The sequence below is a fragment of the Psammomys obesus genome, unplaced genomic scaffold, assembly GCF_907164565.1.
Source record: "Psammomys obesus unplaced genomic scaffold, mPsaObe1.curated_primary_1811, whole genome shotgun sequence".
Classification (NCBI taxonomy): domain Eukaryota; kingdom Metazoa; phylum Chordata; class Mammalia; order Rodentia; family Muridae; genus Psammomys; species Psammomys obesus.
The window spans coordinates 5,741,025-5,754,803 of NW_026596120.1; the positions used below are offsets into that span (position 1 = coordinate 5,741,025).

The 13,779-nt window shown below is 36.9% G+C and overlaps 1 protein-coding gene across 4 annotated transcripts in view; it reads right to left on the reverse strand.

Annotated features, from left to right (window-relative positions):
* Positions 1-4,635: 4,635 nt before the first annotated feature.
* Positions 4,636-13,779, reverse strand: part of U2surp (U2 snRNP associated SURP domain containing) — a 58,334-nt gene continuing 49,190 nt past the window's right edge. For all 4 annotated transcript variants that reach the window (XM_055629661.1, XM_055629660.1, XM_055629659.1 and 1 more), the window contains 4 exons: positions 10,224-10,334; positions 8,057-8,175; positions 6,465-6,641; positions 4,636-5,953 (listed from right to left, as the gene is read on the reverse strand). In XM_055629661.1, the coding sequence (XP_055485636.1) occupies positions 5,815-5,953; positions 6,465-6,641; positions 8,057-8,175; positions 10,224-10,334 (546 nt within the window). In that variant the 3' untranslated portion in view covers positions 4,636-5,814. The remainder of the gene's footprint in view (positions 5,954-6,464; positions 6,642-8,056; positions 8,176-10,223; positions 10,335-13,779) is intronic.

Genomic DNA, 13,779 nt, shown 5'->3' on the forward strand with positions numbered 1-13,779 from the left:
CCGGCAATCTGTGTCATTAAGGACTCTGAATTCCACTGTGGAGTCTGGCACCGGAAGTCATCTGCACTCTGAGCTGAATAGGACACTGTCAGTGCCTGTGCCATGATTATAAACCAAGGATATTTTAGAGATGGCCACTGTAGACAGCTGAGTTCTGACACTTAAGAACAGATGTGAAGTACAGAGTAGGCAGCACAATTCTTAACACCAGACTTTCTCCCATTCTCTACACATTGTTAATTCTGGCTTTATGATTTAACATTCACAAAATAAAGGTTCCACTAGCTTTTATTCCAAAATATGCAAATATTCTGGAAGCTTTAACAAGTTTTTATGTCAATCATGAGAACAAACAAGTAAAATGATCATTCCCACTTAAAGACCTTCTGTAACATACCTGCTATTTAAGTCAAATTACGTACTTTCAGGGCAATCAGTTCAGAATTAAACCACTATTTTTAGACACAGATGTAAATGCTTCTTGGGAAGTATTCGATGAGTGGTATCTCTGCCTTGTGGCATTTATACATACAGAATTGGCAGTGCTGGGTATGCTGCAGATCTTTCTGGAGAAACCACATTCTCTGAATATGCATCCTGTATAACATAAGCTACACATGCACGCCATTTTTTTAGCTTACATTCATGTTAGCTAAATACTATGGCAAATAGAAAAAGCTACTACCTCCTTATTAATAAAACACTTTCTGGTATCTCAGTAGATACCAGATGCCTCACTACACCCTGGGAGTGGCCTGTGAAAACACCACCAGTCTTTATTGGAATGTTAGAACAACAAACTTGATGAAAAGCCGCTTCCTAACCCCCGAAACAGACCACTCATCCCAGTAGCTACTGCACACTGCTGTAAAGTATGCTGCAACAAACAAACAAAAGAACCACTACCACTTCTCGTATGGGAATATTCAGCTGCTATGTGCAGTGAGGTGTCTGCTCAGGGAGGTGTTTCATTCTCAAACGATTTGAAAACACTGTTTCCTAAGACAGGAGAAAACATTGAAAAACAAAATAAACAATTTACCTTTCCCCTTTTTCTTGTAGCAAAGTGAGTATCAAAGCTGGCACTAAGCTTAGCAAGTACTAAAAACTCCCATTCCTTTCCACAAGGCACTACATAAACCAGAAAAGCATCCGAGCGTGGTCATCAATATTAATCCACTGCAGTTTCAAAATCAGTTTGCTTCCTAAGTGCCTTTTAGTATGCCAGGCTATGATGTGCTGGTGTGAAATTACACCGTAACAACCATTAAAGAGACCACAGAGCACACCGAGTTGTACAAATGGTAAAGAATTTTAATTAAATGGTGTTTCATATTTCACTTTCTAGATTAGTCAAACAGCAACAAAGCAAAATATGGCTATAAGAGGGAAGGGAATATGGCAGAGGGGAGGGGAAAACTCAGGTACAGAGTTTCAATTTTGCAATGAAAGAGTTATATAGGTTGTTTGCAAAACAATGTGAGTATATCTAATACCAGCAAACTGTACAGTTAAAAATGCTTAAGATGGTAAATTTTGTCAAGAGCATTTTATCACAACTAAAAATAAACAAAACCTTAAAAAGGAACCAGTGAGGTTTTAGTGATGATGCAATGTTATGTTTTAAATACAAAACAGATACACTAACGAGCTGCTATTTACATGTTGGTGGCTGGATGGCTGCTGCTGTATGCTGGAATCTGAAGTTTTCCTCAGTGAAATAGAACTTTCTTAATGAAGAGAGTAAGGGCATGAAATTTCCTAATTAATAGGGAATCAACTATCATGAAACTACCTGGTGAGAGTTTAAGTGCATAAAATGTAGTAGCTCTGTCACTACAACAGGTAGATGCATCTCCTCGCATCACAACTCTGCATGGGAGAAAGCTGCAGAAAGCCAGATTATCCTGCAGGGCTCCCATTAGAAAACCATATGCAGAAAATTACATGAACAGTCTAAATTTACTATGAAAACGTGTTTTATTTAAGTAATTAAAAGAAAACAACAAAAGTGAATTCCACAAGCTTTGTTTTGCGACTAATCTTTACGTAGAAAACTATATGGTACGTGTCTCGTCTGGAAAGCGGCCCCACTAGCCTTCCATGGCGTCTGTCCCACAGCAGGGCACGTCAGCTGAGCCGACTGAACTGTTATTCCATTTCTAAAAACCTGTTTCTTCTGCTATTTCAGATCAACAGAAACACAACATACAAGAGCCTGCTGAAGTTAGAAGGACAAAACACTGATCCTCTAAGCACAATTACATATGAAAGCGAATGAAGACCTTTTATCTACAAAACTATACAAATCGCCAGTTATACACACAATCCATTTACATTAGAACTTCATGAGGTGGCACTGAATAAACAGGCATCGAAATCTGAACAATGAAACAAGGCTCACTTTGAAGAGCAGCACATCCCACCTCTCAGTCTATCATTACACTTCCCTGGGATTTGTATTCATGGATTGGCTAAATCTTAGGAAGTTGGTAACAAAAACAAGAAAAATCCAAAATAATAAACACTCCCCAAAATCTATTTCAAAACATGGAAGTGAAGTGTGAAAACACCAAACATTTTGTTAGAGTGAATTCTTAATCACAAGACCCTTTAAACTTACATCTTCATAAATATCTGCACTGAATTTTGTGTAGTTAGGCTTATCAACTACAAGTCAGAAGAGGGAAACAACACATGAAAAGCTTAAAACACATTATTTTAGATAAGTGGTGGTTTACTTTTAAGAACAATTTTCCCTGCTAAAGAAATCACACTGTTGTGGTCATCAGAATAGGTTAAGTCACTTTGGCAACAGGTTTATTTGCCTTATTTTTAACCATGATAAACAATTATCGTGGTCACGCAATTTTTCAGAACTTATACCACCATCAATGCAAAAGTGTATAGGATATTTCTAATAAACCTAAACTTGATCATGAACAAAAGGTATTTTTTTTCAAGTACTCAAGAACATTAAAGAATGGAAAAATACATAGGTCAGAAGGAGGTATTCCTTCCAACACTCTTTAATTGGAATACAATTCTCAGGTTAAGCCCATAGGAACGGTCTGCAATAAAGAAAATTAGGTCAGCAAACAGCAATTTCTGCAAAATTTAGCAAAAGAGCCAAAAATATTGTGAACCAAATAAAAGGATCCTTTGGGATCAGGGCTTTCTGTCTCCCTAATCTCTAACTCACTACAGTCAGAAACCCCACATGCTGACTCACAGCAATACAGAGATACAATGCCAAAGAAAACTGCCATCACAATCCTTTTTAGCCATAGGTCTCTCTTTGGTAAGAAATCAACCAGCATATTATTTTCTATCTGAACGTAAAGAGAAGTCAAATGGCATCGCCTTGGCAAGGAATCCCTGTGTTACAAACTTTGTAGGGATATTACATACAATTAATAGGGAACAACAATTGTGCAGTACACAGCTGGAAACATCTTTCCTGTAACTCTCAGATCAATTATGAATACTTTAAGTCAACTACAGAAATTATGCTACGTATTCTTTAGATATGAAAACTAAGCTATTACTTAAAAAAAATATGCAGAACAGCTTCCTTCTTGTAAGAAACTCACCAGTTTTTTTATCCCATTAAACTTACAGGGAATCAGTTTTTGAGAAAGGATCTCACTCTATTGCCCAAACTGGTCTCAACTCCTCAGATTACAGTCATCAATCCTCAATACTGGGATAACCGATGTGTGCCACTTTATTCATTGTAAATTTTAACATCTTATTCTAGGTATTTCCTCATAAAGAAAAATGGAAGATGACCTAGTTAATGCTATATACAATTCAAAAAAACAAACTTCAACATAACCTAAAATATAGATTAAAGAACTCCAGAAAATAGTCTATCAGGTCTAAGTAATTTCCCACCTACCCAAATGAAAGCCAGTTCTATCCATTCCAAGCTTAGCTATAATAGTTACAATATAGATCCATTGCAGTAGAAAACACTACAAAAAAACACCAAAAACCAAACTGAGGTTTTGTACTCAAGAGAGAAAAGTAACTATCCTCCCTAACTTGCCTGAAAAAAAAAAAAAAAAGAAAATCACTTTCTGACCAATTATTTCTTTGCCTATCCAAAGACCCAGGGAATGAAGAATACCACAACTACCAGCAATTCCACACTATTTTTCTGAAAATAAAGATGATATAAAATGCCTCCCAGACAATGAACACGGGAGAGAAATGTGTTCCTTTTATAATGGCTGTATTTATATAGATCTTTAAGTATGAGCACCTTCACATTAATTATTTTGAGCAACTTTAAGGAATTAACATTTCCTAATAAATGGGTAAACAATGGACTGAACAGTATTTTCATGCTAATAACCACTATGTCAAGCAATATGGCTGGCTCATTTCTAAAGCTGCTGTGGATGTGTTGGATACAGAAAAGACATGCCTTGCTGTACAGCTGATATGACTACTCCCCAAATCACAGGTGCAGGATGCCTTATTTTGCGATTGGGCAAGATTAAGTAAACAGGTGACAGATTTTAAAAAATAAGTTAAATCCAAACAATCTATTTTTAGAGAGAAAAAACCACAAACCACTACACGAAGTACCTAAATGAAAAACTGAAAGCAAGATTGACAACAACGGTGTCAGTTCAAGTCTATGTAACCCTTTATTAAATTTTATTCTCTGCGGTACTTTGACCAACATTCACAAGTTTTCCTATTTCTCCCTCAAACTATAACCAAGTTCGTTCCTGTTTATAACAGAATTCATCTCTGCAAATGGTTTAAGTCAACTTTTTGCACCTTGAATTTATAAACCGCTCACTGGGTGTTAAAATTGCCCAAAACCCATTTAACTTTTCAATTTTTATTTAAAGCTATACTTCAAACCAAATCTTTCAAAACATAAAAGTTGTTTCAAACAAATTTGTACAAATATCATGATACCAGTGTTTTAAAGATAACCTACAGACAATTATAAAAAGGCAACTATTATACAAAAGAATTCTATGGCAAATCTTTTTTATAAAACCTTTTATAAATAAACTTGCTTCATGATAGATTAAAAATTAAGTTTACCCTAAAATACGTAATTGCTCAGAAGACAGGTTGAGTGTTTTGAAATCATGTTGCCTCTTTGAAAAAACTATTTTACCGGGCATTACAATAACAAACACCACATGAGACCCACTACTTAAGCCTTCTGCTCTCTGGGGTCCTGAAAACTGCCTTACAGAAATGGATAAACACTGGAGCTTGTAAAGTGCACTAGGTATAAGAAACAGCAATGATGCCAAATTCACTTAGTAGGTCTTTAAGGGACTTGGTGTCACCAACTGGGCAAAAAAACAACATTATAGTTTTCTGTTCAGATTTTATTTGAAATCTAATTCAAACTGTCAAAGCTACAAAAGGGGGGGGGGGGGGAAGACATCTGTATTATGTGTCTAAGTCACAACATCCTAAAACAAAATACTACTACTGCCAGCAGATCCATTGTACACATTTCTGATGAAATTCATTAGCACAATAAAAATTTCATCTTGAGAAACAGCCACAACAAAAGTAATTTATACAATATAAAACAATGACAGGTCTACAGATGCAGTTACTCATGAGTTTACACATGCATTCACAAACAAACAAACGAACAAACAAAACCCAGGAATGCTCTTTCGTTAGAATTTTTTTGTTTGTGTGTATGTGTGTGTGTGTGTATGTGTGTGTGGTTTTTTTTTTTTTTTTATTTAAAAAAAAAAAAGACCATTCAGGCACAAAACAAACTTGCATTTCCATTAAGTGACAGCATCTTAAAAATATATGTCAGTGTTTGTTTTTCTTTGACTTTTTATGAGACCTGTGTGGAGACCGCGACTGGGATCTGGATTTCTTCCCTGATTTCTTAGGGGACCTAGACCGAGACCGCCTAGACCTTTTCGGTGTCCTTGAACCAGACGGTGACCTGAAGAAACAAACAAACACGAACAATGTCTAAGTAACTGGCTACCAAAACTGCTTACATTCTAATATGGCTTAAAATGAGCCTTAAGAGGGAACATAAGCCACTAACTAAATAAAGCAGCAAGCTCAAATTTATTCTTTACTATGTATACACACATGGATTTATTTTGCACTTACTATTCATGAGTGATCAGTAGAGAAACTGGGGTAAGACCAAGAGACCAAGAGAGAGATAACCTAAAATAAGAGTACTATTTCTGTTTTTCTGAGATCTTTAAAAAAAAAAAAAAAAGGCCAGGCAATTGGTGGTGCACGCCTTTAATTCCCGCACTCAGAAGTCAGAGACAAGCGGATCTCTGAGTTCAAGGGCAGCATGATCAATAGTGAGTTACAGGAAAGCCAGGGCTACACCAAGAAACCCAGTCTTGAAAAATCAAAACAAAACAAAACTGCCAACAACATTATTTTTGAAGCTTGTAGAACTAGTTAGCTGCTATCTAACTTGCACTTACCTTTTGGCTTTTTTACTAGCATCTCTAGGAGAGTCTTTGTGGGAGGACCTAGATCGTGAGCTTTCTTTATGAGACCTTTCTGACCGTTCCGACCGCTCTGATTTTGGTGATGGGGATTTCACTCGTCTACCACTGCTACTTCGAGATGGGCTGGGAGAGGTACTATGTCGTCTCTTCCTACAAAACAAAGCACATGAACACTCCATCAGTGAAAAAGACTTAGGCATTCATTTTCAATTTTTACTAACTTAGTTACTAACACCTTCTAGCATCCACTACAGTAATTAACTCTCACTAGCCAGCTGTACTGCTGCTATTTCCCAACAACATTCAATGTCCTTTATTTCATGAACAAGTAAGTCTTTAGACAGCTTGTCCAAAAACAAGTGAATCCAACTAAATTCGATTTTCTTTTGCTGTAAGAGTACTGGGAAGATGAAGAAAACCTGACTTTCCTGAATTAAATAACATTAAAGATTCATTTTTTTTTCCTTTTTTTTTTTCAAAACAGTCCTTTGACTCATGTAGACAGATTGACCTCAAACCCACAGAGATCCCTCCTGTCTCTGCTTCCCTGAGTGCTGGGATTAAAGGCATGTGCCACCATGCCTGGCTAAGATCTATTTTTTTCAATATTAATTTCTTATTGTGGTTCTTTTACTGATGTTAAATGAACACAACACAGAGAATGGCACTGTACTGGCCAGTTATAATTAGCTGGTTGGAGGTGAAGAGGAATGGGAAGAACTAAAAGAAGTAGAAGCATTTTAGTAATGGAGCATATAGGTGAAAGGTACACAGGGATTATTTATACTATTCTTGTAACTTGCCTGTGAAACTGAAATTATATCAAAATATAAAAGACAAAAGAATGGCATTTTTTTTGTTAAACAATCGGTATAATTTTATCATTTAAATATATGCAGAGTGATTAAACCCAGGTTTCTAATTTATAACCACTTTCTTTAATGTGGAAAACTGATTCTGTTAACTGAAGCAACTGCTTCACTACATTAGGCATTTAAAACTATAAAAGCAGCACAGTCTAGTGAGATGGCTCAGTAAATGAGAGCACTTAATCTGAGTCTGGTCCTTTGGGACCTACATGGCAGAAGGAGAGACCCAACCTCCACAAGTTGTCCTCTGACCTCCACCAGTGGCAGGTATACAGCCCCACACCACACACACAAACTAAACAAATTAAAAGTTAACAATAATAAAAACTCAAAAGAGAAAAGCTGAAACAAAAAACATGATGCACCAGTCACTGCCTCTTCAATGCAGAATCTGCTCTCAAGATGGGAAGAAAAAAAAAATGCTTACAGTGGTGGCAACAGGCAGATAAAACAAGCCGTTATTTAAGCCGTGGGGTTGATACCCAATAGTGTAACTGAATTCCTGTAGAGAATTAAGGCTAAGAATACCACATGAACCAAGGAAAAGGACGTCCTAATTAGTTTAGCCAAGGGCCATCTATCTGCCCCTCTCAGCTAACTTTGCCTCCTACAGGCAGAAGCCACACATGTTTATTGTGAAAACGACTTCTTCTGGCTCGTTGCTCCTGGTGATGGATTAACTATGACATGCCATACCTTTCTTTTCTCGTTGGAGTACATTCATCTTTTTCCTTCTTGTCTTTGGATCGAGATTCCAATTTTTCTTTATCTTTTTTGTCTCTTTCTCGTTCTCTTTCTAATTCTTTCTCCTTCTCCTGTTTTGTTTTTTCAAAAGAAAATATTTAGTTGCTTAAAAAAGTAGTCAATCTAGGCTATCCCATTTATTTAACCATATTTTCTTTTAGGAATTTTTAAAATACTAATTAGGGTATAAATTTAAAAAAAAAAAAAAATCTACCCTTTCAGGCAACTAATCGTTCTTATACACTAAATCCCCCTCACCATCACCCTCACCCTCATCTCTGCACAGGAGCTAAATAGTGACTGAGTGCTCACATAGTCCCAGCAGTACAGTAACAACTTTGCACACCGTGTCACCACATGACCCTTTGTAACACTATACTCTCAATCTAGATATGGGAAACTAGACTCAGAAATATGACCATGATCACACCAGTTGTCAGTAACTCAGTCTAAGAGCTCCTGTCCCTTCACTACCACATCAAAATGGGGCAGAGAGGGAGGTAGGGAGGAAGATGGGGTAGAGTAGGGAAGAAACAAATCAGAAGAAGCTAGCAAGCCACATACCAACCTTCCCATCAAACTGAAGAAAGCAATTTTGCCTGTATCCAGCAGGCTCACCTAATAGAGTTCTTACCAAAGACTCTGTAAGTAATTTCAAAGGTAAATGTAATCCTAACCTATAAACCGATTACATGACGTAATTATATAAACAGAAAAATCACTGCTAATATCTCTAGTTGCTCTATCTGGCACTTCCCAATAAATATCTAATTTCTATTAATGATATGATAATTAAAGTAGTTGCTAAAGATACTGAACCAGTTATTTATGATTGGCATGTGTCAAAAATGTTGATTTAACTGCTTTTCATTTTTTAAAAGTGAAAAAAAAAAACTTGTAACAAGACACTGGAAAACTTTTTAGGAAGCCAGACCAAAACCAGTGTCTTATGGGTCATATATACTATTTTTTAACAACTGCTGCTGAAATGTACCACTGCAACAAGAAAAATAGACAATACCTACTTGAAGAGGCACAGTTGTTTTCTAATAAACTTTATTTACAAAGACCTTCAGCACGTGTCTTCCAAAAACAAAATCTTGTCTCTGGTTAACATATAGAGACTAAACTAGTGACCAACATGTTATCTATCTTTAGTTTGTTGGCACTGGGAGGCAGGGAACATCTTAACATGTAATCTTCTATGCAGACTAATCACCTGATACCATTGCTAAAAGGATTCAAGGATACAGACAACTAGCACCATTTTACAAATAACCTCATTTACCTTTTTCCAATTACATCACAGAATATACATCTAAAGAGGTACAAAGGAATCTAACTTCCCTTAATAACATGTAGTATACATTTTTCTGAATGATAGAAATTACTTCTTGATCAACTACATATTTTATAGAAACTATACTACTGTTAAACTGTCTTAAAGATTCTGACTTAACACCAAAGAGCAGAAATAACAATACTGGCCATTATCTATACAGAAAACCCTTGTGTACTCAACAGAGCATGATATAGGAGTCCACACGTCTGGGCAGCTACCCAGTCCCTTTACTACTCCCTGCCACCAATTCTATACCTGTAAGCTCCTGGGCATGCCTTCTTCTTGTTTGATACTTTAGTATCACTGTAATGAAGGCCAAGGCACAGAATAGTACAGCACTTCCAACGAAAGTTCTGGGCATTTCAATAGTCACCAAGTGGGGCCTTGATTCACTGTACGCAGCCCAGCACTCCCTGATGAGGTAGGAATTCCACCTACTACTACAGCTTCTTAGAAATGAACCTCCCAACAGCAGTACTTCCCAAACCTCGCCTCCATCTTCATCTGTATCACTTCCTAACATTAATGGTTTCTTACTATCATCAATATGTCTTCCCATAGGGTTTTCCAGTTCTGAAAGCATGTTCTTAACAAGATTAATTGTCTAGTACATGAGTAGTATCCAGAATAAAATATTCTTAATTGTTATCCAATTGTTATACATCAAGGGCTATCATTTGCAATACACTTCCCTTTAGTATGCCATTATCCTAAGAGTCTGCAAAGCTAAATAAGTAACTTTGGAAATGCATATTACTGAATAGATTTATTCCTTACTCGCTGTAGCAGTTTATCTCTGTAGTGTTCTACTTGTTCCTGGAAGCTTTGGCCCGGTTTTTTAGGTCTCTTTCCAGATTCCAATTCATCTTGAAACTTCATAACTTTTAACTGTGAAATAAGACATTTTAAATAAGAATTTTCTATCACAATTTCTCAAGCATTGCTTTTCTCCTATAGTAAAGCACTGACTTATTAGGACTCAGTCAAAATATAACCTCAATATAAAATCTGTTAGACAAGCCTACCACATAAAATTCAGGCCATCTTCCACACACATGTTCTCAGACAGCCAGGAAAGAACTAAAACCATAGACTGCTTCACATCCTTAAGAACACAGTGTTCACTTAACAGTAACAATAAATTTGGTGTCTAGTTCCCCAAATCAGAAGGAAAAGGTGAGTACAGGCAAGAACACAAGGAACAAGATTAAAGAGTCAGCAGCACATAAAAAGAAAATAGGTTAAAAGCAGCGACAAAAACAATGGTTGGTACTCTAGGCACAGCTCCTTAGAACAGAACACAGTTGCTTACGAAGGCTCCACTCCGTTTACAGCACACCATAACCACTGGCCACCAAAGCACAGAGTTAAGCCATATTCAGAATGTACCTTTAAGACAGTAAGCGTAAATACTGACTTAAAAGATGAGAAATTCTTGTTCCCGTTCTCAAAATGTATCACTTTGAAAAAACCTAAGCTATTCATATGATGAATATTTGCTATATCATACTAGAAGAGCATATATATTCATCCTAAGATGTTGGGCTAATCATAAACAAAAGTCAGATTCACACATACATCCCCCTTTAAAAACAAAACAAAACAAAAGCCTATTCTTGCTAAGTCAGTAACAGAGAAAGAAAATACAAGAAAAGGTAAAATTTCACATTTTATTCCGGAGATTTAAATATTTTGATGACTTTCTACTCCTGGAGACAAGGCCTTGCAATGTATCCTAGAGGACTCAAACTTGTGACCCTCTTGCGTTGGCCTCCTGGGTATACATCACCATGTCTGACTAAAATTTTTTTTTACAATTCTATAAAGACCACTAAACACACAAATATGGGCGAGTGAGATGGCTTAGTGAATAAAGATGCCTGCCAAGCCTGATGGCCTGTTCAATCCCAGAAACCCAAATGGCGGAAGGAAGGAATTACAAGTTGTTTTCACTTCCATTTGACTGCTGTGATATGCGCATGTATCACAACAATAAATGCAATTTTAGAACTTTTCAAAAGAAAATAAATTCATGATATATTTTAAAGTAAGACAACTGGGGTTGGAAGGATAGCTCAGAAAATATTTGTCATGTAAACCTGACAACCTGAGTTCAATCCCAGAATCCATGTTTAAAAAGCTGAATGAGGTGACCTGTACCTATACTCCTAGTTCTATGAGGCTGACAGGAGAATCACTGGGAAGTCTGTTGGTAAATTAACCCTGGAGTATACAGTATGACAGAAATAATAAGACCCTGCCTCAGCAAGGGATGAAAAAACTAGCTGTCCTCTGAGTTCCACACACAGGCACCTGCTTTCTCCTCTCTCGCAACACCATTCTACACACACAAACACACAAACACACACACACACACACACACACACACACACACACGAGACATTACAAAATTAAAATAAAAACTACCTGGAGGCCTCCAGTTTAAATGTCCATAAAATCTCAAAAGATGACAGTACTCTTCAATCAAGGAAAGAAAAGTGATGAGAAGAAAAGCAAATGGATATCACAAGTTGGTTTTACTTAAGAGATGGCAAGAATATCTCAACGGGCTAACATCCCACTCTACTTTTTATTAATATGCCATTTAAAAAGGCTGTCTACTACTAAAGCATTTAGGAAATGAACCCTGAACAGTGGAGAAAGATTATAATCCTCTCCTGCCCCACAAATCAAAAAAGCATTTTCACAGTGTTTAAATTCATGACTGTATCTTCTAAGTTCTTCGATTTTTGTCCTTTTCCTAAGTCTTTTCCACAGCAGTGTTCTATAAACCAGAGACTTAGTGCTCTATCTTTTCTTTCAAAGCCCTTCAGTCTTTGCACTTTTCATGTTTTAATGAATTATACATTTTAAAAGATAGAAGTTAAAGAAGCTAAAGTTGAGGGAAAAGGCAGGACAATGCAAATACCAGCTATGAAACTTTGTTCATATAGTTCACCACTATATGAAACCTCCTAGAACCAAATTCTGTTGTTTAGAATATAACATTGATAAACTGGTCTAAAAACTAAGTATGAGTTAAACAGCAAATGCCAACACAATTCTTTACAGATCTGGAAAGAAAAATTCTCAACTTCGTATGGAATAACAAGAAACTGAGAATTGCTAAAACAATCCTCTACAATAAAAGATCTTCTGGAGGTATCTCCATCCCTGATCTCAAGCTGTACTATAGAGCAACAGTTATAAAAACTGCATGGTACTGGCATAGAAACAGAATGGTGGATCAATGGAATCGAACAGAAGACCCAGAAATAAACCCACACACTTATGGACTCCTGATCTTTGACAAAGACGCCAAAACCATACAATGGAAAAAAGATAGCATCTTCAACAAATGGTGCTGGTCCAACAGGATGTCTACATGTAGAAAAATGAATAGATCCATACTTATCACCCTGCACAAAACTGACGTCCAAGTGGATCAAAGACCTCAACATAAAACCAGACACATTAAATCGGCTAGAAAAAAAAGTGGGGAATACCCTAGAACTCATTGGTACAGGAGAAAACTTCCTGAACAGAACACCAACAGCACAGGCTCTAAGAGCAACAATCAATAAATGGAACCTCATGAAACTGAAAAGCTTCTGTAAAGCAAAGGACACCATCATCAAAACAAAGTGACTGCCTACAGATTGGGAAAGAATCTTCACCAACCCTTTATCTGACAGAGGACTCATATCCAGTATATATAAAGAACTAAACAAGCTGAAAAGCAGCAAACCAAGTAATCCACTTAAAAAATGGGGAACAGAGCTAAACAGAGAATTCTCTATAGAGGAATATCGAATGGCAGAGAAGCACTTAAAGAAATGCTCAACCTCATTAGCCATTAGGGAAATGCAAATCAAAACAACCCTGAGATTTCACCTTACACCCATCAGAATGGCCAAGATGAAAAACTCAAGTGACAATACATGCTGGAGAGGTTGTGGAGAAAGGGGAACCCTTCTCCACTGCTGGTGGGAATGTAAACTTGTACAACCACTCTGGAAATCAATCTGGCGCTTTCTCAGACGACTAGGAATAGTGCTTCCTCAAGATCCAGCCATACCACTCCTAGGCATATACCCAAAAGAGGCTCAAGTACACAATAAGGACATTTGCTCAACCATGTTTGTAGCAGCTTTATTTGTAATAGCCAGAAGCTGGAAACAGCCCAGATGCCCCTCAACTGAAGAATGGATGCAGAAACTGTGGTACATCTATACAATGGAGTATTACTCAGCAATGAAAAATAAGGAAATCATGAAATTTGCAGGTAAATGGTGGAACCTGGAAAGGATCATCCTGAGTGAGTTGTCCCAGA